Below are 25,251 nucleotides of genomic sequence, written 5' to 3' on the forward strand. Positions count from 1 at the left end.
ACATTTTACCTGTGGTTAAGTGTGTGAAGTGCAGTAAAATTGATGTCACTGGAAAACATTCATTGTGTTTTTCAGAACACTGTGTGCACCACAAACCAATGGATACTAATAACTCTACACGACTCTCACATTGCTGCAGACAATCAGTAAATATATACCATCTGATGATGAATTACTGCGCACAGTCAGTAAATATGAATCATCTGATGATGAAATGTTAGGCAATTTGAAACTGGCAAAGGGATAATAAAAATTGAAGAAATAAACAAAAAAACAACTGGTTGCAGTAATTTCAAAAACCTTTAAAACCTGTGTTGTTGAAGAATAACTACACAAAGTCTTCAAACTATCTTCACAACAAAAACTAATAACAGTCCTGAATTCAGGAGAATGAAAGCAATCAAAATGTCACAATAAATTGGCAAATTAATAATTTTATAAGACTCAGTTTACTTATGTTAAGTTGTAACATACCAAAAGAAAAAAAATGGTAACTATAGATTATAACAAGGTTTATGTTAAGCAAAGAGAGTTATAAGCATGTTGATGGCTCATGCTTGCTATGTTTCAGTATGGTAGTAACCATTACCACTATTTGATGTAGCATCATAAAGTACTATGTATGTAATGTATACTGATATCATGCTAAGGGCATTTGAAAAAGTATCTTGCCAAAATATTTAACCAAACTGAAGCTTGTGTTTTTGAGTGAAGTATTCTAGGATAATGTTTTGTCAGTGAAATGCAACAGACACTTGGAAAGTTTTAGAATATGGCTTCAGCTTCATAATATGCACAAATGCACCACTACTTTTGATGATAGCAACACTGTGGAGGAAGCTTTCATGTAACATGAAGTTTTTAGGATATACAGGGCAGGATATAACATGCATATGACTGCTAGAATTTCAGAGTGATTTGCATTTGAGAGGGCTTTTCATTTACTTATTTTTGCCTGAGTAGTGTGCCCTGACAATTTTAGGTATATACATAAAAGGACATACAGAAAAACAGACCAAGTTGCATAACTGTCTATCGGTAATAGGTGTTCAGCTGCACTATACTTCATCAAAACCAAAGGATGTTGAATAACAAATTTATATAATCTGAAATGGTATGAAAGATTGACCTTCATTAATGAGATATTTTTTGTAATAAGAAATTTTAGAGTATGTCATGCGTAATGCTAATACTGCAATAAAAGAATGTGTGAACCGTAGCACTTCGATGATGACCTCGACCATTTAAGAACTGACTCACAAAGAAATGGCTACTCTGACAAAGAGATGAATAAGGCACTATAACCTAAAAGATCTGATGAAAAAGAACCAACTAAAGGGAAAGTTTTCGTTCCATTTGTGAAAACTGTCACAGACCACAGTAGCAGAGTTCTCAGAAGACATGGTAATGGTACAGTGTTGAAAACAAGAAGAAAAGTGTGTGAATATTTAACCCTCAACGTCCCAGATGCAGTCTCACAGACCACTAGCATTTATTGTTACTCTGGTGCTAATGCATAATAGTTGGGTAGAAGATTAGAGCATTGTCTAGTTGCTGTGGTTTCCTTTGTCAGTAGCAACTTGAATGGAACGTGGACCTGTACTATTACTGCTTCTTTCATGCTAGCGGTTTCTGAGATGTCATATGGGACTTACAGTTATGGATTCAGTAGCCAGGTCTTTGCCTACTCTTCACGTTTAATGGACCCTGACTTTGAGACTACTGTTTTAAAATGGATTGAGGACAGTTTAGGAAGCGATGTTGGATCAGACAGAGACAACAAAATTGAAAGTGAACATAATACAGTATTGGAAGGGTGCAAAACTAAAGACGAATTTATTTTGCCACCTGTGAATTCCTTGAATGAAACATGTGATCAAAGTGATAAAGACAGATGTGTGGAGACTGAATCTTAAGCTAGAGGGTCTGTTAGAAATACATTAGGTCGAAACAAATATCTGTACTCATCAAAGCCTCTTCCAGCAATGGCATTATTTTTCCACATTTTGGACATAAGTGGGGTGAATGCGTCCTTCACAGTTCCTCAGGTGAAACACTTTAATTTTTGAAGAAGCTTGTAAACTCATTAGTGACACCATAGATAAAAAGCGAGCCACCAAGTATCACATACTCCGTGCATCCTTGACCGTGTTTTGGTTATAGGAGAACCAAGAGTGGAAGATGTTGTAGAACGATTGGAAAAATGCAAACCTGTGACCTAAAAAAGAAGAGAAAGACACCTTGTATTTGCAATTGTTGTGAGAAGCCAATCTGACATGAAATCACCACAAAAATTTCCAGGGGGTGCAAAGAAACCCTCTAAGAAGGAAACTAAACACCTAAAAAGTACTAGTGTAATTTTCATTTTTGAAAATGTTTTGTGGGAGTTTTTTATGTTTTATTATTAAATGCATAATAAATAAAATATAGCAAAAAGGAGAACTTGAAGTGCATCATATTTGAGTTTTCATAGCATGAATATTATCATGTAATTTTATGTTCATTTTGTGTAGTTTATTTGAATATATATATATTTTTTGTGTGGTATCAATGAAACCTTTACATGAAATCTGAACTGTTCCACTGAAACTGCTAAATGCAATCACTCAGATTGCGCCTGGGACACTGGTAACAAACTTTCTACCAAAAATTGGTAAGGAAAATCCTGCTGAATAAACCAGTTTCTTCTCAGATTGGTGCTCCTGGGCTCTCTCTCTATTCAGACTTAGTTATTCCCCACAGAATTGTTTCTTGATCTTGTCAAATGAAGTGAAACTTCAAGTATTATAGGCAGAAATCAAACTCACATCCATGTGGTTTAGATGGAATATCTGATTACCTTCTCAAATAAATCCGTCATCATGTGTTTTATTCACTGTCAGATTAATAAACTGCTCTTTGCTGTAGGGCTAATTCCCTAAAATTTTCACGGTAGTAGATGTGGTTCCTCTGCTTAAAAAACTGGTAGAATTGATGTAAATAAGTACAGACCCATCTCAAGCCTATAAAAAGTACAAAAATCTTGCGAAAGCAACTATGTTACAAGTTGCTGGAAAACAACTACTTATGCAGCCCTTACAAGTTCAGATTTTAAAAAGAAAATCAATAAATGGGGGTTTATATTAATTTCTAAATCACTCACATTTTGATTATGTGGATAAAAATAGAATAATTACTGCATGCACAGGTGCATTCACAAAATCATTTTCCTGCACTCCATACGTGAATACAATGGGAAGAAGCCCTAATAAGTGGTGCAGTGGACTGCGCACTCTGCCATGCACCTCATGGTGGTTTGCAGAATATAGATTAGATGTAGATGTACATGTACATGTCCAACTATTCATGGAACATACTCTCATGGAATTTTCATAGTAAACCTCTGCGATGCACAACAGCCCTGTTGTAGCATCAGATAGCGTATTTGTTGAGCATCTCCTTAATGCTCTCATGCCTTATAAACTATCCCAGGATGAAAGGCACCACTTGTCATTTGGATCTTGTCTATTTCTTCTATTAATCCAATCTGATAAGGGTCCCAGACTTCCTTATATATCACTCAGCGCTGTTGCTACAGCAGTGTAGCAAGAGAGCTTCTCAGTATCTTGGATGGTATGGAAAGAAATTAGTGACAACTGAAAGGTCCAAACCAGAGTATATGGAGAGCACTATAGACAGCACATTGTACTAAAAATATGGGGCTCTGGGTAGAATTGCATTTTCAGTGTACTGTTTTAACTTACTGCAAATGTTTGATGCAGCACTGCATTGAGAGTAGAAAAGTATGGGCCATACATTGTGTAGCAAGTCTGATTTATATGTTAACCAGAAACTTGCACATATTTTTCATTATTTGTACCATTTTCTTGTTGCAGCCATGGAGGCATGTAAGAGTGTGTGCTTATATTTGAATTTTGTATTTGTAATAGCAGAAAGAGCAAAACCTTTGAAACTAGTTTGATGTTCTGATTTGTTATGCATATCTATGCAATGCCAACGAATATTCGATAGTTGAGAGTGGTCTTTCCTTGTTTGTGATTGTTGTAAGTAGTAAAAGAATACAGCAACTCAGGTAAAGCACAATAACATTTACCACCCCAAAATATGATTGTTTTTGATACATAAGTTAAAATTATGAATAACAGAAGCAAATGCCTTTGTGTTGAGAGTGAAATCATTGTTTTACAGCTGTGATTTTCTTACTATCATTTTAAATTAAAATGGTAATTATTCTTAACTGTTGTTGTTCACTAAACTGTGATCATTAAATCTCGTTTGCCTTATAGAAGAATTGCCCAGTTCAAATCCTGTTAGCATCTACCCAATGATCTCAAAAATGTGTAATTGTGTCCTATGTTACGAGGGTTGAATAAAAGTAATGCCTCCACCTTCGTTAATTGGGTTTGGATGGGAATATTTTAATAAATCAAACGCAGAAATAATCCTTAGAATGTGATCTTTCATTACCAATATTCAATTTTCCACAAAATCACAAGCCAATTGGATACATTTCTGCCAACAATAAACAAGTTTTCTGAAGCCGTCATGGAAGAAGTTGACACACTGTTTCTGCAACCACAGTCTCACAGTTCTCTTAATGTCTTCATCAGAAGCATAATGATGTCCCCACAAATTGCCTTTCATTATCGGGAACAGATGGAAGTCAGATGGTGCTAAATCTGGACTGTATGGAGGATGCCATATGTGGTGAGATTCAGTCTCTGAAGTTCTGCTGTGGTGGCACATGAAGTGTGTGGTGTGCCAAGCAAAGCTATGATGTGACCCACACATTCTTGTGAAATGCCAATTGTGATTGCAGTTTCTCTCTGAGTGATACAACGATCATTCTGAATCAGTATGTCAACATTTGGTTTGTGAAACTCAGTGGTTGCTGTCGCAGGACTTCCAACTCTTTGTTTGTCATGCAGTTCAGATGATCCCACCTCAACATTTTTGAACATACTCACCCAACAACGCACAGTACTCACATCAAGACAATCACCATAAACAGCTTTCATTCCCTGATGAATCATCTGTGGGGTGACACCTTCTGCTGTCAAGAAATCAATGACTGCACGTTGCTTAAATAGCATTGACCGACTGTCTGTGCAGGGTTTCATACTTTATAATGTAACAACAAAACTGTTCAGTGCTAAGGCTTCCTGCCAACTGGAGCTGTAGAGAAGAGGCTACTGAACAAGCCAGTACCTGTCACATACCAATGCTGCCAACTGTTGAAGAGTTATTAAGGTGGAGGCATTACTTTTCAGTCAACCCTTGTACATGCCAAACATCAAGATTAGTGACCATAGAAGTTGATCTTTCAGTTTACAGACTGTAATTATTTTATTAATTGGCTTGCTGGGCAATGCTTTTTTTAGTCACATGAGTACATTTTTTCCAGTAATATAATCCCTCATTACCATTAATATACAATTATATCATGTGTTCATATCAAGGGAATGAAGTGAATAACATTAACGGGGTGCTTGTGACTAAGGATGTAAAAAAGAAAATAATTTTAGTATTTTTAATCCAACTCAAAACATAAAATATGTTTCTTGATGACTTATACACAATTAATATCAACAGGTTCAAGCTTATCACTTGATATTTTTCAGGAGGAGCGGCAGCTTCGTAACTTATCTGTGGCCTACACTGGTTTGTCAGAGATACCAAGTTCAGCAATCCCTGCTGTGTTAAAGCTGCGGTTATTGGATCTTAGAGGAAATCCATGGACCTGCACTGAGTGTCATGCTGCTCCACTATTGATAGCAACAGGTTTGTTATCATGAACTGCATTAACAATTCATGAATACACTTTAATGCCTATATAATGAGCAAACATTTTGATACTGCTTATAAGTACAGTGTATGATAACAATCATATTATGGAAAGGACAGATTACTGCTCACCATGTAGGGGAGATGTTGAGTTGGAGATAGGCATGAAGACTGCTACAAATTTAAGGTTTTGGTCAGAAGGCTGTCTTCTACAGGAGAGAACACACACACATTCACACAAGTGCAATTCACACACTCATGACTACTGTCTCTGGCCACTGATAGTGCTCATGTGTGAGTGACTTGTGCTTGTGTGAACTGTTTGTGTTACCACTTTAGGAGAAAGCCTTTTGGCTGAAATTTCAGAATTAAGCAGTCTTTTTGTTGTGCCTATCTGCAACCCATTGTCTCCTCTATATGATAAGCTGCAGTCTAGCCTTTTCATTATATTGTTGTTATTCCATACTGAATTTTACAATGTATAATACTTAGATACATTTCATTTGAAAGATGGGAGACACAATACTAATATGTGAGAGAAACACACAGATTCAGTAGTCTTATGTTCTGCGACATCAGTGTTGGAGACATAGATCACAACAGTGTTTGCTTTTATGTCAAGTTAACTATTATGTCATTTTGGGGATCGATTTTTAGTAGTCCTAGGATTGCTTCTGTCACTAATTTCTTCTTTCACCTCTACTTTATGTTTGTCAAAAGTGATATCTTGCATCATGGTTTGGTTTCCACATTGTATAGTGTGTCTTCTGGCTGGATAAGTTAATTTACAAGTTGGACGAAGGTGTGTTACCTGCATTAGGAGCATATACAGTAAAACAGTTTGGTATTCTAATCAGTGTTTGAGCTGATGATGGCTTCTTCTTTCTCTCTCTCTCTCTCTCCCTCTCTCCCTCCCTCCCTCTCTAGCTCTTCTATGACAACAATCATTTATCACATTTTCACATTTGAATGCAAACCACCACAATAATTAGTTTGTTTGTTTGTTTGGAGAAGTATACTGGTCTCTGCGCACCAAAGTGTATCTTCATTTTAGCAATCTCACCCAAAGGCATAGATGACTAGTACAACTGTAATTGCAGCCCAATTTGTTATCTGGCAGAGTCCATAAGTATAGCATCATCATATAGGAAAATGTCGCTTAAAAGAAAAAGACCAGAACATGGCTTAGGTTGACTTGCAGAAAATGAGAGTGAGCTCATGGTCACTTGGGTGTAAATGAGCTGGCTAGCTGGTCTAACATGATTGGTCAGCCAGAGATGCTGTATCTCTGTTGCAGCACCCTTGCCAGATGTAGACATAATGACACTGTTGAGTAGTCTCATGTACAACTGGAAACAAATATCTACTTGCAGCAAATTCTCCTGGATATTTAATGATAGATAAAGGCCAAAATGCATGATATAGGCAATAGAGCAATTCCTTACCTGATGTTTGTCTTTTACCATTGTGACCTAGTCAGCCTGAATGCAGAACTACTGTTTATTGGAATTGGAACACTCTTTAATGAGACTCTGAATAATAAATTCCAGTAAAATTTAGTCTAAATAAGAACTTATTGCAGTTTTTAGATAATCTGTTAACAGATAAATGTAAGGGAGGTAGTGGTAATTGGACACAGAGTTGTAATATGAAACACCATAGTATTTGCAGACTACTTATGTACTATGGCAGCAGCTTCAACTATCACTAGCATAATGTTCTGTTTCCTCCATTAGAGGCAGCAGAGATCAGTATCACGTTTATGGCCGTAAGTGGATGCACTTTGTTTTCCAACCTCCAAAAGTATAATACTTAGATACATTTCATTTGAAAGATGGGAGACACAATACTAATATGTGAGAGAAACACACAGATTCAGTAGTCTTATGTTCTGCGACATCAGTGTTGGAGACATAGATCACAACAGTGTTTGCTTTTATGTCAAGTTAACTATTATGTCATTTTGGGGATCGATTTTTAGTAGTCCTAGGATTGCTTCTGTCACTAATTTCTTCTTTCACCTCTACTTTATGTTTGTCAAAAGTGATATCTTGCATCAGGGTTTGGTTTCCACATTGTATAGTGTGTCTTCTGGCTGGATAAGTTAATTTACAAGTTGGACGAAGGTGTGTTACCTGCATTAGGAGCATATACAGTAAAACAGTTTGGTATTCTAATCAGTGTTTGAGCTGATGATGGCTTCTTCTTTCTCTCTCTCTCTCTCTCTCTCTCTCTCTCTCTCTCTCTCTCTCTCTCCCTCTCTCCCTCCCTCCCTCTCTAGCTCTTCTATGACAACAATCATTTATCACATTTTCACATTTGAATGCAAACCACCACAATAATTAGTTTGTTTGTTTGTTTGGAGAAGTATACTGGTCTCTGCGCACCAAAGTGTATCTTCATTTTAGCAATCTCACCCAAAGGCATAGATGACTAGTACAACTGTAATTGCAGCCCAATTTGTTATCTGGCAGAGTCCATAAGTATAGCATCATCATATAGGAAAATGTCGCTTAAAAGAAAAAGACCAGAACATGGCTTAGGTTGACTTGCAGAAAATGAGAGTGAGCTCATGGTCACTTGGGTGTAAATGAGCTGGCTAGCTGGTCTAACATGATTGGTCAGCCAGAGATGCTGTATCTCTGTTGCAGCACCCTTGCCAGATGTAGACATAATGACACTGTTGAGTAGTCTCATGTACAACTGGAAACAAATATCTACTTGCAGCAAATTCTCCTGGATATTTAATGATAGATAAAGGCCAAAATGCATGATATAGGCAATAGAGCAATTCCTTACCTGATGTTTGTCTTTTACCATTGTGACCTAGTCAGCCTGAATGCAGAACTACTGTTTATTGGAATTGGAACACTCTTTAATGAGACTCTGAATAATAAATTCCAGTAAAATTTAGTCTAAATAAGAACTTATTGCAGTTTTTAGATAATCTGTTAACAGATAAATGTAAGGGAGGTAGTGGTAATTGGAAACAGAGTTGTAATATGAAACACCATAGTATTTGCAGACTACTTATGTACTATGGCAGCAGCTTCAACTATCACTAGCATAATGTTCTGTTTCCTCCATTAGAGGCAGCAGAGATCAGTATCACGTTTATGGCCGTAAGTGGATGCACTTTGTTTTCCAACCTCCAAAAGTTTTTGCAGTGTTAAATTCAAATATTTTCCTGCTACCTTCATTTACAAGTTAGCATACTGTTTCTACTTTAAAATTTAGCAATGGAATTAAGTCTGCAAATGATAATTTTAGTTACTTAAATTATTTATTGAAAGTCTAGTTTCATTGGTTAGTTTCAAAAGTGGTGTAGTGTGGAAATATGCAACATGTTGTTCCATATTACACCCTCTTTTGTTTTGTCAGTATCACTGTGCCAAAAGCAGGTTATAGTATGAAAAAATGGGAATGCAACAGAAATGGTGCCCTGAGGATATGGTTCAGGGAATATTGGCTGCCCGGGATAAAATTAAATCTCTGAATGAGGCAATAAGTTGTTTCAATATATCAAAATCTACACTCTTTAGAAAGATGGCTAGAAAGGATATAGATGTAAATGCTTTAATGCCTGAAAAATTAAATTGAAAACCTGTTCTTCCCCAAGAAATTGAAAAAGACCTTATTTAGTATTGTCTGTTGATGGAAAAGAGGTTTTATGGACTCACAAATAATGACATAAGGCAAATGGCTTATCAGCTGGCAGTAAGACATGGAATCTGCAATCCATTTAGTGCTGATATGAATGGAATGGCATGGTTTGATCGCAACATGAGTAGACACAAGAATCGTCTTTCAGTATGACAGCCTGAAGGAACATCACTTCTTGAGCCATCAACTTTAACTGAGAGAGAGTCATGAGACGTTTTGATCTTCTGGAAGCTGAATACACTAAACATTGTTATCCTCCTGACTCCATCTTCAGTGTTGATAAGTCTGGTCTTAGTGTTGTGCAAACAGAAATTCCACGTTCAGTGGCATGAATGGGAGGAAACAGATAGGAGCCCTCATTGCTGCAGAGAGGAGACGTCTGGCAGTGAACACCATGTGCATGAGTGTAGGTGGCAACTTCATGCCTCCTATGATGATTTTCCAATGCATCAGTGGGATAGGCAGATTGATGAAAGGTGCACCTCATGGAGCCATAGAAAATATCATCTTCAGGCAGGGTACAGTCCTATCTATTCACTGAATACCCATTTCGTTTAACATAAAAAACATACAGCTTAACTCCCAGTATTGCTCAAATTGGATGGATCTTATCTCATACCAGGAATATAGGTGTCATAATAAAAGCAAAAATAATCATGTGACCATCCTCTGCTTGTCACCTCATACTACACATAGACTGCAACCCCTCAATGGGACTTCCATGGCACCTGAAAGCATATTATAATGAAGAGATCAGACAGACTCTAAGAAGAGGTAGGATGATATCGCAGAGAAGTTCGGAAAGGCATACCTCAGAGTCCAAAGTGATGCAATAACAGTCAGTAGATTCAGGTGTACCAGCATGTAACCACTAAACAAAGCTGTTTTTACCGAATCAGATTTCACTGCAGATGAACATGAAGCAGAATGGGTTGCTGACATTGTGAAACTTCTGGAACTGAAATCGGGGTGTGATTCAAAGAAAGGTGATAATGGGCAAGTGGAAGAGCAGACAGTGTGCCCATTAACATATGTAGGTTATGTCAAGCCATAACACATCTCCCCAGTCCCAAGTGCAAAACAGAAGACATCAAACAGAGATCAGAAAGCACTTTTGGGTATTGTCCTAACCAGTTCACTTTATACGTATGTGTTAAAGTGTTGCATAGACAAGAAACAAAGTGAACAAATCTACTGCAGAGGAAGGCATCAGCTCAGATAACTTCCTCTTATAGGACTAAGAAAGGTCACCACGATCAACCACGAATGAGCAAGACATCAAATAGTTCTACAAAAGAGAAGATTGTTCTTAAGAAACAAAGACTTTTTGACAAGAAAAAGAAATGAAGATGGAAGTTCTGTCTAGGAAGAGGAAATAGAAAGCCTATCTTCTGGTGGTTCAAACACGATGGAACCTGTTGGGAAAAAGGTTCCTGAAAATGATGATCCATACTGTCTACTTTATGACAAGGCATTTAAAGAAATCAAAATCTGGAAACTTTGTGTTCAGTGTACCATGTGTCAGTAATGGGCTAATATGGTTGTGCAGAGCACGTGAGACTGGAATGTTCATTTGTGATTTTTGTTCATGAAGAAATTTTAAATTGTAATTGTGGTTTGTAGCTCATGAAAACAGCTTTACTACAAATTTACATTGTAATAAATGATTTTCTTCCATGTGAGGTCGAAATATAATTTAATAAAAATGTAAACTGGCAATGTGTGTTTCATATTACCACCCCACTTCAAAATGCCCATAATTTGTAGGAAGTTAAAAGATCTATTTTAATTATTGCACATGTTCATTTTTCATCAGAATTGTTATTGATCCTTTATAACAGATGTACAGACTAACACTGATGACATTTTTGATGGAACAGCCACATTTCAAATTCAGTATTTTGCTTTAAACAAAAAAGTGTTTTATATTATCACCACTTTCCTGTTGAAAATAAGATGAAAATTAGCAAAAAGCTCTGGTTATTTTTGGGAGTATAAAAACATTACATAACCGATGGGACGAATCCACCTGGAACCCCCATTTTGGATTATATACAGGGTGAGGCAAAAGTCCGGATACACCCCTATGAAAGTCGAACGGCTTGAGCAATCATAGTGGCATCTGGTATGGAGTGTCTGTAGGTCAGAATGCAACTTACAGGAGCTGTGGCAATAACGGCGGTTATCTTGAGATCCACCTTCTTGTATTTGAGTTACTTGTTTCAAATAGGAAGGGGGTCACGTGGCATATCATTTTGAGTTTCCCAACAATCAGCCTTTCCTTCTCATCCCATCTGGTAAATCTCCCATGACCTGTGGTTCTGGGTGAATTTTATGAACTGTATCCCTTTTCAAAACCTCTCCAGCCCTTTTCCTTCACCCCTCTTCCTTCCCCTTCAACTCTTCTGCCAGAAGAAAGAGTCACTGGTTCCAAAAATATGTAAAAGTTAAATCCTTTTGTGTGTGTGTGTTCCCCTGCAGCCACTTGATGAGTGGATTTTTTATCTATCCATTTACATTATGTTATCAATAATTGATTATTTTCATTGTTATACATAGATACTCCACAAGCTACTGCGTGATGCATGGTAGAAGGTTCCATGTACCACTACTGCTTCCCCATTCCACTTCCAAATAGAGTGAGGGAAAAATGACTGTCTACATGCCTCCATATGAGCCCTAATTTCTTGTATCATATCTTCTCAGTCCTTATGCTCAATGTATGTTGGCAGCAGTAGAACTGTTTGACAGTCAGCTTCAAATGCTGGTTCTCTAAATTTTCTCGATGATGTTCCTAGAAAAGAACATCACCTTCCCTCCAGGGATTTCTATTTGAGTTCCTGAAGCATCTCTGTAATACTTACGTGTTGTTCAAACCTACCGATAACAAATCCAGCAGCCTGCCCCTGAAATAATTCTATGTTTTTCTTGAATCTGTCCTGGTAAGGATCCCAAACACTGGAGCAGTACTTAACAATAGATTGCACCTGTGTCCATGTGAGGTATCCTTTACATGTGAACCACACTTTCCTTAAATTCTCCCAATAAACAGAAGTCAACCATTCACCTTCCCTACCACAGTTCTTGCATGCTTGTTTCATTTCATATTGCTTTGCAACTTACGACCAGATAATAAAACAACTTGACTGTTTCAATCAGGACACTACCAATACTGTATCCAAAAATTACAGATTTGTTCTTCCTACCCATCCACATAAACTTACATTTTTCCACATTTAGAGCTAGCTGCCATTCATCACACCAATTAGAAATTTTGTCTAATTTTGTAAAACCAAATTGGGATTCCATCTGGACCAGGTGATTTATTTGCTTTCAAATCTTTCAGTTGTTTCTCTGTGCCAGGGATGCTTATTACTATGTTGTCCATACAGGAGTCTGTCCAATGGTCAAATGATGGTATGTTTGTATGATTCTTCTGTGTGAACGATTTCTTGAACATGAAATTTAGAACTTTGACTTTTATTTTGCTATCTTTAACTGCCACACTAGACTGGTCAACAAGGGACTGAATGGCAGCCTTAGACCGGCTTAGCAATTTTCATATGACCAGAATTTTCTCGGGGTCTCTGCCATATCTTTTACTAAGATATGACTGTGGTAACTGTTGTTTGCTTCATGCATAGACCTTTTCACAGATGCATGAAGGTCTACTAACCTTTCCTTGCCATTATTTGTACATTCTCTTTTGAACTGTGAGTCAACAGTCTCTGTTTCCTCAGTATCTTCTGAATTTCATTATTAAATCATGGTGTGTCCTTTCCATCCTTTCTCCACATACTAGGCATATAACTCTCCAGACCATGATTTATGGTCTGCTTAAACTTTGCCCATAATTCCTCTATGTCATTCTTACCAGAACTAACTGATGTCAGTTAACTGTATAAATAAATGAGATGCTAACAAGTGCTGGTCTGCTCTATTTAGCAGAAACACTCTCCTAGTCTTCTTGATTGATTTATCAACTTTCATAACTGTAGTTGCTACAAGGACATCATGATTGTCAATCTCTGTTTCTGTACTGACATTGTCAATAAGGTCTGGCATATTTTGATGAGATGCCATGCATGGACATCCTGTGAGGTGTGAGGCGTTCGTCAGCAAAGTTGGCTGGCTTTTTCTACAATGAGCTGGAACTTTGAACTTTGGGAGACTGTGTTGGCATCACAGCTCATTAGACATGTTATACAGTGCCTGTGCTGCTTTGGTGGTTTTAAATTTGTGTCCTTGTGAGCCTTTTAAGGTTTTAATTGCTCATGTTAACATCAGCTCATGTTCTGTTCAGGTGGCTGCTTGCATATTCCTCCATTAAAGTTGAAATTGCAGAAGAAAATGTTTTGGGAGGGTTGATATATCACCAATTTCACATTTGTGAAAGAACTGTTTTTGGCTTACTGTGTTTTGTCAATTGTGCATGGTGCAGCTGATAATAAGGCAAACACATGAAAGTGTATTTCATTTGAATTAACTAATTTCACTTCTCTGATAGTTGTAGAAGGCTGATAATACTCTGTGCATTAGTTTTCTGTGCTACCATAGGATTTTTTTGTAATTGCAAGCAACTTGCAGTGGGTTTGTCTATTCTGGCTCTGGTCTTGTAATGTTTAATTGAGCTGGATATCCTGGTGTGGTGGTACAAGAATTTTCTGGGCTTAAGCTTACTTTATTTTACTGCTTTGCTCTTACATAGTGTTACTGCAAACAGTTACCAATGATCAGTAGTTATTTTATGATGACAGCATATCGTTCTTAGGTGGGAAGTTATGTGATTCTGTTATCTCTTGTAATATACTACTGAAAGATAGTTAAAGCTGACATTATGTGGTCACCTATTAGAATATGTTAACAATTTAAAAAAAAAATTATTCATGAATACTTTAGAAATTTCTTTCATAACCTCAGTTACAGGCATTGAGATTTGTTTTGGTGTTGCAATGTCTTATATTGTTTGATGTACAAGGAGTCGAATGAAATTGTTCTCTTTTAAAGCATCGCTGTAGGTTAATAGTTCCTGTTTGATTGTATCATTCTGTTTTATATTAATGTTATTTCTGCTGGGACTTGGTCCTGTGTGTTCTGGTTTTAGGGAATAACATTTTTACTGGTTAGTAGAGTTAAAGGTTTATCAATTTATTTCTTTTGAACACTATGTTCTCTAAAATGAGCCTTGAAATTCCTTTCTGTGTGATCAATACAAAACTCTTCATAGTCTTGTCAGCTGATCCTGTAGCCACCAGTTTCTAAGTATTTGTTGCTGTTGCTGTCAGTTTCATGGATCAGCCTGGAACCAACTGTACCTTTCATTTGAAATCCAATTTATACCTAAGTTTTTCTGAAGGCTTGTGCAACTCAGCCACAAAATGTGACTTTGTATGACATTGCAACAAACCTCATGCATCCATTTTTATTGTGTCCTTGTCACATATTGTTTACTTTGGCTTGTTATATAGTTTTGTTACATGACAGTCCTAATATCTGTTTGTCCTGGCTACTTGTTTATCCACATTTAATTCTTCTGCTTTGTCATTATGGGTGAGTGGTAGTCTTAGCATTCTGTCATCTACATAATGTGTGTAATATATAAGAATGCAGGCTTTCTTGGAGAACCTTGATGATAAAACCTTCTCAGGTTGACAACCGATTCAATACATCATTCTCTGGCAACGTTTCAGCAAGTTTCTTACTTGCCATCTTCAGGCAAAGTGTCAGGTTCACGTCCCGTCCAGGTCTTTATAGCCGCTGGATCACGGGCTTCTCTGCATCCTTGTTGCTGGTAGGGCCAATCAGGTGTGATTGGAATCAGCACAGCGGCATGTGGTGGTGGTGGGGAGGGGGGGGGGGGGGGGGGAGACATGGGCGCCGGGTCCCGCCATCATCTCATCTCGGTGTGGCCTGTTTATTCCATCCGCAGCCACCGACCTGCCTCTCAACATATTCTTGCTTATGCTGTGTTCCACGTAGTGCTAAGTTGGAAGCTGCTATCCCAGTTGACCAGCTTATCACTGACTCATATTTCCACTGCTTCTTCATAATAGAGTCCCAGAAACCTTTTCCTCTTCACAGCATCTTGGTTTGCTCAAATTGAAACATGCATTCTTACTGAGGCTGTGCTCCGCTACTGCTGATTTATCCTCTTGTCCAAGGTGAACACTTCTCAAATGTTCAGAGATGCATTGTATGATGCAACGCTGCGTCTGTCTGATATATTGTTTTCCACATTCACAGGAAATGCTGTAGACACCAGGTGTTCTTAGACCCAAGTCGTCCATCATTGAGCTGAGCATATTCCTGATTTTTGTTGGAGGACTGAAGAAGGTTTTTATCTCATTCTTCTCCAATATGCTGGCAACCTTTGACATGGGCAGCTATGCATTTGGGAGGAATGCCAAGCCTCCCATACGCAGGGCCACCCACAGCAAAGACTGCCAGGATATGGAGAAGAACAAGATAAAAACCATCTTACATCCTCCAACAAAAATCAGGAATATGCTGGGCTCAATGAATGACAACTTGGGTCTAAGAACACCAGGTTTCCTGCGAATGTGGAAAACAATATATCGGACAGACACAGCACAGCATCACACAATGCATCTCTGAACATGTGAGAAGCGTTTGCCTCAGTCAAAAGGATAAATTGGTGGTAGCAGAGCAGAACCTCAGTGAAGAACACACGTTTCAGTCTGAGCAAACCAAAATGCTGTGTAAAGTGAAAGGTTTCGGGGACTCTGTTATTAAAGAGGCAATGGAGATACACTATGTGGTCAAAAGTATCAGGACACCTGGCTGAAAATTACTTAAAAGTTCATGGCACCCTCCATCGGTAATTCTGAAATTCACTATGGTGTTGGCTCACCCTTAGCCTTGATGACAGCTTTCACTCTCGGAGGTATACATTCAGTCAGGTGCTGGAAGGTTTCTTGGGGAATGGCAACCCATTCTTCATGGATTGCTACACTGAGGAGAGGTATCAATGTTAGCCGTGAGGCCTGGCATGAAATCGGTGTTCCAAAACATCCCAAAGATGTTCTGTAGGATTCAAGTCAGGACTCTGTGCAGGCTACTCCATTACAGGGATGTTATTGTCGTGTAACCACTCCGCTACAGGCTGTGCATTATGAACAGGTGTTCGATTGTGTTGAAAGATGCAATCGCCATCCCTGAATTGCTGTGGGAAGCAAGAAGGTCCTTAAAACATCAATGTAGGCCTGTGCTGTGATAGTGCCATGCAAGACAACAAGGGGTGCAAGCCCCCTCCATGAAAAACACCACCACACCACAACACCAGCAACTCCAAATTTTCATATGGTTCAAATGGCTCTAAGCACTATGGGACTTAACATCTGAGGTCATCACTCCCCTAGATTTAGAACTAAGTAAACCTAACTAACCTAAGGACATCACACATATCCATGCTTGAGGCAGGATTTGAACCTGCGACTGCAGCAGCTGCGGGGTTCCAGACTGAAGCGCCTAGAACCGCCACAGCGGCCGGCCCTCTGAATTTTACTGTTGGCACTACACACATTGGCAGATAATGTTCACCAGGCATTCGCCATATCCACACCATGTCATCGGATTGCCACATTGTGTACCGTGATTCATCACTCCACACAACATTTTTCCACTGTTCAATAGTCTAATGTTCACACTCCTTACACCAAGGGAGGCATCGTTTGGCATTTACTGGTGTGATGTGTGGCTTATAACCAGCCGCTCAACCATGAAATCCAAGTTTTCTCACCTCCTGCCTAACTGTATAGTACTTCCAGTGGATCCTGATGCCCTTTGGAATTCTTGTGTGATGATCTGGATACAACATTAGCAAGAATACATCGAGAGCACACTGATGGAGGCTCGTTTGTGGCAGCGAATGAAATAAACAGGCCACACCAAAATGAGACATCAGGACCCAGTGCTTGCAGCTCCCCCCCCCCCCCCCCCCCCCCCAACATGCACTGCTGCGCCACTTCCGCTCGTACCTAATTGGCCTGATTGGCGTCGAGGATGCACAAAAGCCCATGGTCCAGTGGCTATAAAGACCTGTATGAAACATGAACCCGACACTTCACCTGAAGACGACTAGTAAGAAACTTGCTGAAATGTTGCTGGAGAACGACGCATTGACTCAGCTGTCAACCCGAGAAGATTCTATCATGTCTGTAATAGATAATTTTTTGCATACGTTAGGATTTTGTTTGAAAAACTTATTTTCTAGTTCATTTATGAAGATCTTAGATGAAATACCTGTAAAACAGTTGCCCATTGCGAGTCTGTCTTTTTGATAAAAAATCTTGTGGTTAATTTTAGAGTAACGACAACACGAATTCTAAAATTTTCATGAGTTCTGCTATTTCTCCTTGACTAATCTTCTTGTATGTTAGTACGTTCTTCCCTATAATCTCCAATGTATCATTTACTGGAACATTAGTATATAGTTAATAATATCAAAGGAACCCAGTGTAGCTCCAGCTAGGATTAGTGCTTCCTTGTTATCTCACAAATTCATAACTATTTATGACATTGTATATACTTTTATACACATAAGCTGCTCTCAATCTTTGGTTGCATTTTCAGTTAACTTTGTAATTGGGACATGACATATTGTTAATAATTGGTCTAACCGGTTCCTCCATCTTGTGTAATTTAATTTGTGAATGAAGCACTATGAAAGCTATAATGAAAATCAGGTTTAATAAATTCTCTTTAGATGAGGGGACTATTCCTAAATATGTTAATCAGAGGATTAATTATCATTCATGTATGTGTGAAACACAAAAATGAAATTTTATGGATAAAGACTGAAATTGGGGAAGTGTACAACAATAAGAAAAAGTGTAATCAGGAAACATTCAGACTTCAGTTACTTTTAGGTACTTTACTGTTGCCATTACAAATTTTTCATGTCTGTAAGGCTGTTAACAATGTGGAAATCTGTTAACAATATGGTAGACAATGAACAGAAAAATATCAAAATGAGACATAGAAAGAAAACCTTGAATGTACAGACAGAATATAGTGGAATAGCAGACAGAAAGCAGGAAGTCAAATATCCATTTTAGGACAGGGTAGTCAATCTCATGGACATAAAGCAACATATAATGAAACTGATCTTCTGAATAAGAGTCTGCATTTTAGTGTTAACCTGAACCTGATCCCAGGTATAATAAAAAATGTTATTGCAGGAGCAAGAGTTACTTATGACATATCCAAACTCAATAAATTTGAACAAATGGACATAGCAGTAAGAACTAACAATTGTGTACCCAAACTAGGTTGTTACAAGCATAATAATGCAAAACATATCAAAACACTTAAATCTTTAAATCATAAATTAGAAATAGAAAGTGCTGACAAAGGGAATGCTACTGTTGTAATTTATGGCTATGACTACATTCATAAAACTGGAAAATTTCTTGCAGATAATAAAACAGTCAAAATTAAGAGAAACACTGTGAAATTTCAGCCACAAAAAGTTGAAAACAGATGAGGAAGAGAAATGTAGATTAAAATGGCAAATCCATCCATTTCAATGATTAGTTTGCAAATTAAATTACACAAAAGAGGGGAACCGGTTAGGCCAGTTATTAGCAATATGTCATGTTCCAATTACAAAGTTAATCAAGAATGCAGCCAGAGACTGAGAGCAGCACATACCTATAAAAGATTGTACAAACTCAAAACTATTTAAATGAATTTGTAAGTGATATTAAGGATTTACCAATCCCAACTGGATCTACATTGGCTTCTTTTGACATTGTTAACCTATATACTAGTATCCCAGTAAGCAACACATCAGAGATTATGAGAAAGAACTTGCTATTATACAGAAAGTTTAGTCAAGGGGAAACAATAGAACTTCTGTTGTCATTTAATTATTTTAAATTTAAAGATAATTTTTTTTATCAAAAGGATGACTGACAGTGGGCAACTGTTTGTCAGGTACTTTGGCTGGGATCTTCATAAGTGAACTAGAAAATAAGTTTTTTTGGACATAATCCTGATGTACGCAAAAAAATTATCTGTTACAGAAGTTACGTAGAGGACATCGTACTACTGTACAGAGGTGACAGAAATGATGTACTGATAAAATGAAACTTGTGGTAGCAGAAAGAATGAGTGGGATGCACTAAAAATTAAATTCACTGTGGAACTGGAAGAAGAAGGAGGTATAAATTTTGTGGACCTCAGGTTAACTAAAAGGGATGGAAGACATAAGGTGAGTGCACTTAGATTGTCAACAGCTATTGACACAATTATAAATGTGAAATCCTGCCACCCAAGAAAGTATAAATGGGTTTACTTTAGATCGATGATCGACAGGATGCTAAAACTACCACTCATGCTTAACAACGAAGTGGAAGAATGACATGTGATTAAACAGGTAGTCAGGGCAAATATATGTAAGGACTATGACGCAACAAAACTGTATAACATGTTACAGTCACAAATATGTTACAAGAAGGAGATAACAGATCCAGAGGGTGAGTTGTTTGTTTCTAACTCACACAATGGTGCATATTGTGACAGAATTACACAAGCCTTCAGAATAAAAAAAAATCAGAAATATATTTCAAATGAGAGGTACAGTTGGTTCAACAAATATTTAGAATGTGATGTCTACAGGATCAACTGCCAAGACTGAAAAATATTATTGTTCAGATGGGAAGGAATTTCAAGACTGATTTTAGAGAGTAAATATATAGCCAAATAAGAGTGCATTTGGTACACATTCAGATAAAGAAAAACATGTGACAGGAAATATAGAGGATAATATGAAATTATTGCATAATGGACCCAAAGTACAATTATTGAACCTATTAGAAGAAATAGAAATTTATGTACACAGAAAATGGCAACCAGGATTACTGCTAAATGAACAGAATGGGTTTAAGTTGAACATTTATTTTGGTGTATTCAGACACCTACTAGTTTGAGCAGCATCACACACTGAAGCAGCTTGGCGTGTGGTTGGTGGTACCAGCCACCAGCAGCGAGGAGACTTGTCCTTCTTTTGCAAGCTATGCCACAGGAAAAAAAAGAAGCTTTTTACAGAGAAGCTATGAGGTGACACCTCTGAGATTCCACTTCAAATACGTTATAAACTATAACTATTTTAATTAATAGTCATTATCTTGTTAATTGTCTTACATTTATGGTCATGCCGAATGGTTTTGATTTATAGATGTGATGTCGCTTTTAAACTTTTCATTCAATTCTGACTTTTACACAATTAAGTGTTATTTACTTTGTCAGCCCAAGAGCTTTCTATTGTTGCTCTTTGCATGTTTTATGTGGATTTTAAGTACCGGTATGGATTTTATTTCCACATATTGTATGTCAGTCCAAGTATTACTGTCAGATGCCCTCTTTAGTCATATGAAATAATTTTCATTGGTGACCACGCATACTGCATTTTAACTATTGAATTTATGTTACTGGTTACATATGCACCATAGCATTAGTGTCCTCTACCGGCTTCAGTTAATTATATAAATACAGGATGCACCCAGGCTAATATCAACACTCATTATGTACCTAGATTTATGGATATTGACATTGATAAGTACATCAGGATATTTTTATGGTGTTTATGGCTTGTGTGCATGGCTGTTAATAATGTCATCTTTTTTTGTTTTTGTATACGAGGGTTGTTTTTTAAGTAAGGGCCGTTTTTATTTTAAAAAAAAAGATACAAATACTTTTGAAAAAAAATTTTATTTTCTGATTCTACACACTTTTACCTATTTTTCTACATAGTTGCCTTGTTTATTTAAGCACTTGTCATACCATACAACTAAGTTTTTAATTCCCTCTTCAAAGAATTCGGCCTCCTGCTCCGACAGCCAAGAGTTCACGGCTGCTTTCACTTCATCATCGTCATTGAAGCGCTGCCCGCCAAGATGGTGTTTCAGGTACCGGAAAAGGTGAAAATCGCTAGGAGCAAGGTCGGGGCTGTATGGTGCTTGGTCCAAAACTTCCCAGCAAAAAGAGTCAATCAAATCCCGAGTCTTTTGAGAGGTGTGAGGCCTAGCGTTAACGTGCAGGAGCAAAACTCCTTTTGTCAGCATGCCGCGCCTTTTGTTTCGAATTGCTCTGTGGAGCTTCTTTAGAGTTGCACAGTAGGCATCTGAGTTGATTGTCGTTCCTCATGGCATAAAGGCCACTAGCAAAACACCGCGCCGGTCCCAGAACGCAGCTGCCATAATCTTGCACTTTGACAGCGTCTGTTTGGCTTTGACCTTGACGGGTGAGGTTGTGTGTCGCCATTCCATCGATTGTCGCTTGCTTTCGGGAGTGATATGGGATACCCATATTTCATCTCCAGTGACAATTTGACTCAACATGTCATCCCCTTCTTCCTCATAACGAATCAAAAAGTCCAATGAAGTGGCAAATCTCTTCCCTTTGTGGTCCTCTGTGAGGATTCTGGGTACCCACTGAGAACACAGTTTCTTAAAGTTTAGGTTTTCAGACACAATTTTGTGCAAAACTGATCTTGAAACTTGTGGAAATTCCAAAGAAAGAGTGGAAATTGTGAATCATCTGTCCTCACAAATCTTTGTTTTGACTGCAGCCACCAAATCATCAGTGATCACAGAGGGTCGGCCTGAGCGTTCTTCGTCATGGACGTTTTGACGGCCATTTTTAAACTCTCTAACCCACTGACGCACTTTACCTTCACTCATTGCATTCAAGCCATAAACTTCTGTTAACTGACGATGAATTTCTGCGGCTGATAGGCTTCTCGTGGTCAAAAAACGTATCACTGACCGTATCTCACATGTGGCGGGCGATTCAATAATCGTAAACATTATAAAGTAGCACAGCGATGCGTACACATCAGCTACAGAGCTGCAACTTGCATCAGTGTGAACGGGAAGGATGCTGGCAAGTGGCGCAGTGGCTTGTTGCGGCGTCCGCGCGAACTACGGTACTATACGCGCGAACGGCCCTTACTTAAAAAACAACCCTCGTAGATTGCTGAGCCTGTTGTAGAAATTGCATCAGTTAACTGAATTTATCTTGAAACTTCCTGGCAGATTAAAACTGTGTGCCTGACTGAGACTCAAACTCGGGACCCGAGTTCGAGTCTCGCTCTGGCACACAGTTTTAATCTGCCAGGAAGTTTCATATCAGCGCACACTCCACTGCAAAGTGAAAATCTCATTCTGAATTTATCTTGTTATTCCACTGTTTTTCTGTTTGTAGCAGACCTGAAGATGGTAATGACAAAAAACAGTAATTGTGAATCGTACATTTTATGTGACATTAAAGAAAGTGCTGTAACAGTCTTTATGTCTTCAGTTTGATTATATGTAAATCTGATGGGAAATACCACATCATAGCAATATTATAGAGTACCTATGAATTTGTGTACCGTATTGTGAGCATCACTATAAACACTCCTTCAATCAGCTTTCTGGAGAAAATGTGTGAGAGCTACTACATTATTTTTGTTACATAACATGAAAAGTGTAACACATAGACCTACAACAGTAACAACTACTAGTTCCTCTGCTATTGGCAGTTTTTGCATTAATACCAACATATCATCATTATGCACAGTAATGACCATTTGGAAACGTTTTTGTAGGTTTCTGTCTGTGTTTCTAACAAAGCCATATTCAATGTTAAACAGTTATGATTGGATATACTATTAAAAATACCATTTACTGTGCATAGTGATGATATGTTTTTACTAACACAAAAGCTGCTAATAGTAGAGGAACTAGTAGTTGTTACTGTTGTAGGTCTGTGTGTCATGCTTTCCATGTTGTACCATCTTAACACATTCACTAGTTTTTTGCCAAGCTGAGGATTTTCTTAGAACATATATGTTAAGATCATGACACAGTAAAGTATTAGCGTACTTTGAGCTACAGATTTCTGACACTACGTGTATAGTTTTGAAGTAAATATTGGTATGCTACCATCAAGTGATTGGTAGAAGTATATAACTAAAAGCTTCCAGAATTTGATCTCTATTGTTGCATGTTAAAAATGTTTTTCATAGTTCAGTCATTTGGTTTGAAGTATGAGATTACACTCAAATGCTGTCTCTGGCAAGTATTAAACAGACACTTCCCATTTTGTCAGTTGTCCAGAAATTACTAACATAGTGGTAATGTGGAAGAGAAAAATAAGCTACTTAATCATCTTTGAGCTAGTTCTCAGCTACTGAGAAGAAATGTACAGTTTCTTAGTAATTTTTTAAAAATATTTGTAGGTTTGTTTCTTGTGTATTTCAGATTCTGGAAGAAAACACAAAAATCTGGTATTTTGTACGAGTGCACTGCAGTACACTGCATTTATTCTATGCTTCTCCTGCTTGCAGTCACTTTTAATGGGGAGTGAGTCACTCATAAATTTTAAATCATTGCAAGAGAGATTTATTTGTGCTCTTACATTTGTTAAATTTGAATTCTTGTTCAGTCAGAGTACCAGAACTCCTTAAGGCTAATTGGTCTTCCGCTTCTAGTGATTCTTCTATTAACTTCTACTGATGTTCCTGCTGACTATGGACTGTCTACTGGTCTTAATGGAACTGTCTGCATTGTGCTCTTGTTCCTGCTTCATGTGGTGACGATGTTTTTTTAACTGCTGCTTCTGATACTGCCTGTGTTTGTGGTTCTAGTGTTCCTGCTGTGTGTGATAGTAATGTTCTACTTGGAGCCTTCTCATTCTTTTGCTCTTGTTCCTGTTTCATGTGGTGATGATGTTTTTTTAACTGCTGCTTCTGATACTGCCTGTTTTTGTGGTTCTAGCGCTCCTGCTGTGTGTGATAATAATGTTCTTCTTGGAGCCTTCTCATTCTTTTGTCTTTGACTAAGAAGTTGTACCATTTACTTCATTGCCAACTGTTTTGTCTGTAGACACCATGTCTTTTTTTTTTTTGTTGCTACAAATGCATTTTTTGTTGGCACTGATATTGGCGTCACTGTCTCTCCTTCTTTTAATAAGACTGTCATTTCTCCTGTTTTTACTGTTGTTTTATGTTTGGAAATATATTACCATATTTTAATTTCCTTGATAATCTGGTTCAAAAGATAGGTATTCTATCCCCAATCCATTCAGGTATAGTTCATGTTACTTCTGGAATCTATGTCTTATGTTTCCTATATAAGTGCATTTCACATTTTTGTAAATGATGGATTATCCCTATCAAAAATGAAAACTTAAATAAAAGTGTAACTATATTTATTCCAATCCTGCAATGTAAGTTCAGTGACATACAAGTCAGATAACATATTTTACTAAGAAACTGATCTAAGTCTACATGAAATTGGCATGGCTCAACAATTTTATCATAAATTAATGATTGCAATACAATAGAAAAACATAGTGAGGTACAGTCATTGAAGAGGCTTCTGTAACTGCTGCTTTATGATATGAAATATTGCATCATGTACTGCGTATCATATTAAAACTAATACTAAATTTTATTTGAGCTGCAGAGTTTTCTGTCCAAAGGATTCATAATAATCAGATTTTGTCTTCACTAGAAATAAAGTGCCCCTAGTTTGCTAACACTCTAGAATTTATTTATTTTTTCTTTTTTATTTCTGTAAGACCTAGGATTAATAAATGTAGTTTGGATGTGCCATTTTGCGTTTCTTTTATAGTCTAGCCAACTAAAACTAAAAATACAGTAAGAATTGTGTAAAATCTGGTCATCAGATCATAAATGATAAATTTTATTTTTATTGTTGTATAAATATTTATTACTATTTCATTTTAATTTAACGTTGCGAACAAGTGAATTATTTTTCTGAAAATTATTTTGGT

At 37.5% G+C, this 25,251-nt stretch overlaps 1 protein-coding gene across 1 annotated transcript in view; it reads left to right on the forward strand.

Moving 5' to 3' along the window:
• LOC124594256 (insulin-like growth factor-binding protein complex acid labile subunit) overlaps positions 1 to 25,251 on the forward strand; it is a 236,441-nt gene that overhangs the window by 194,453 nt on the left and 16,737 nt on the right. The window contains exon 6 of the mRNA XM_047132619.1: positions 5,622 to 5,781. Coding sequence (XP_046988575.1) covers positions 5,622 to 5,781 — 160 coding nt within the window. The remainder of the gene's footprint in view (positions 1 to 5,621; positions 5,782 to 25,251) is intronic.

Source organism: Schistocerca americana, chromosome 2 (genome assembly GCF_021461395.2).
Source record: "Schistocerca americana isolate TAMUIC-IGC-003095 chromosome 2, iqSchAmer2.1, whole genome shotgun sequence".
In the NCBI taxonomy this organism is placed as follows: Eukaryota; Metazoa; Arthropoda; class Insecta; order Orthoptera; family Acrididae; genus Schistocerca; species Schistocerca americana.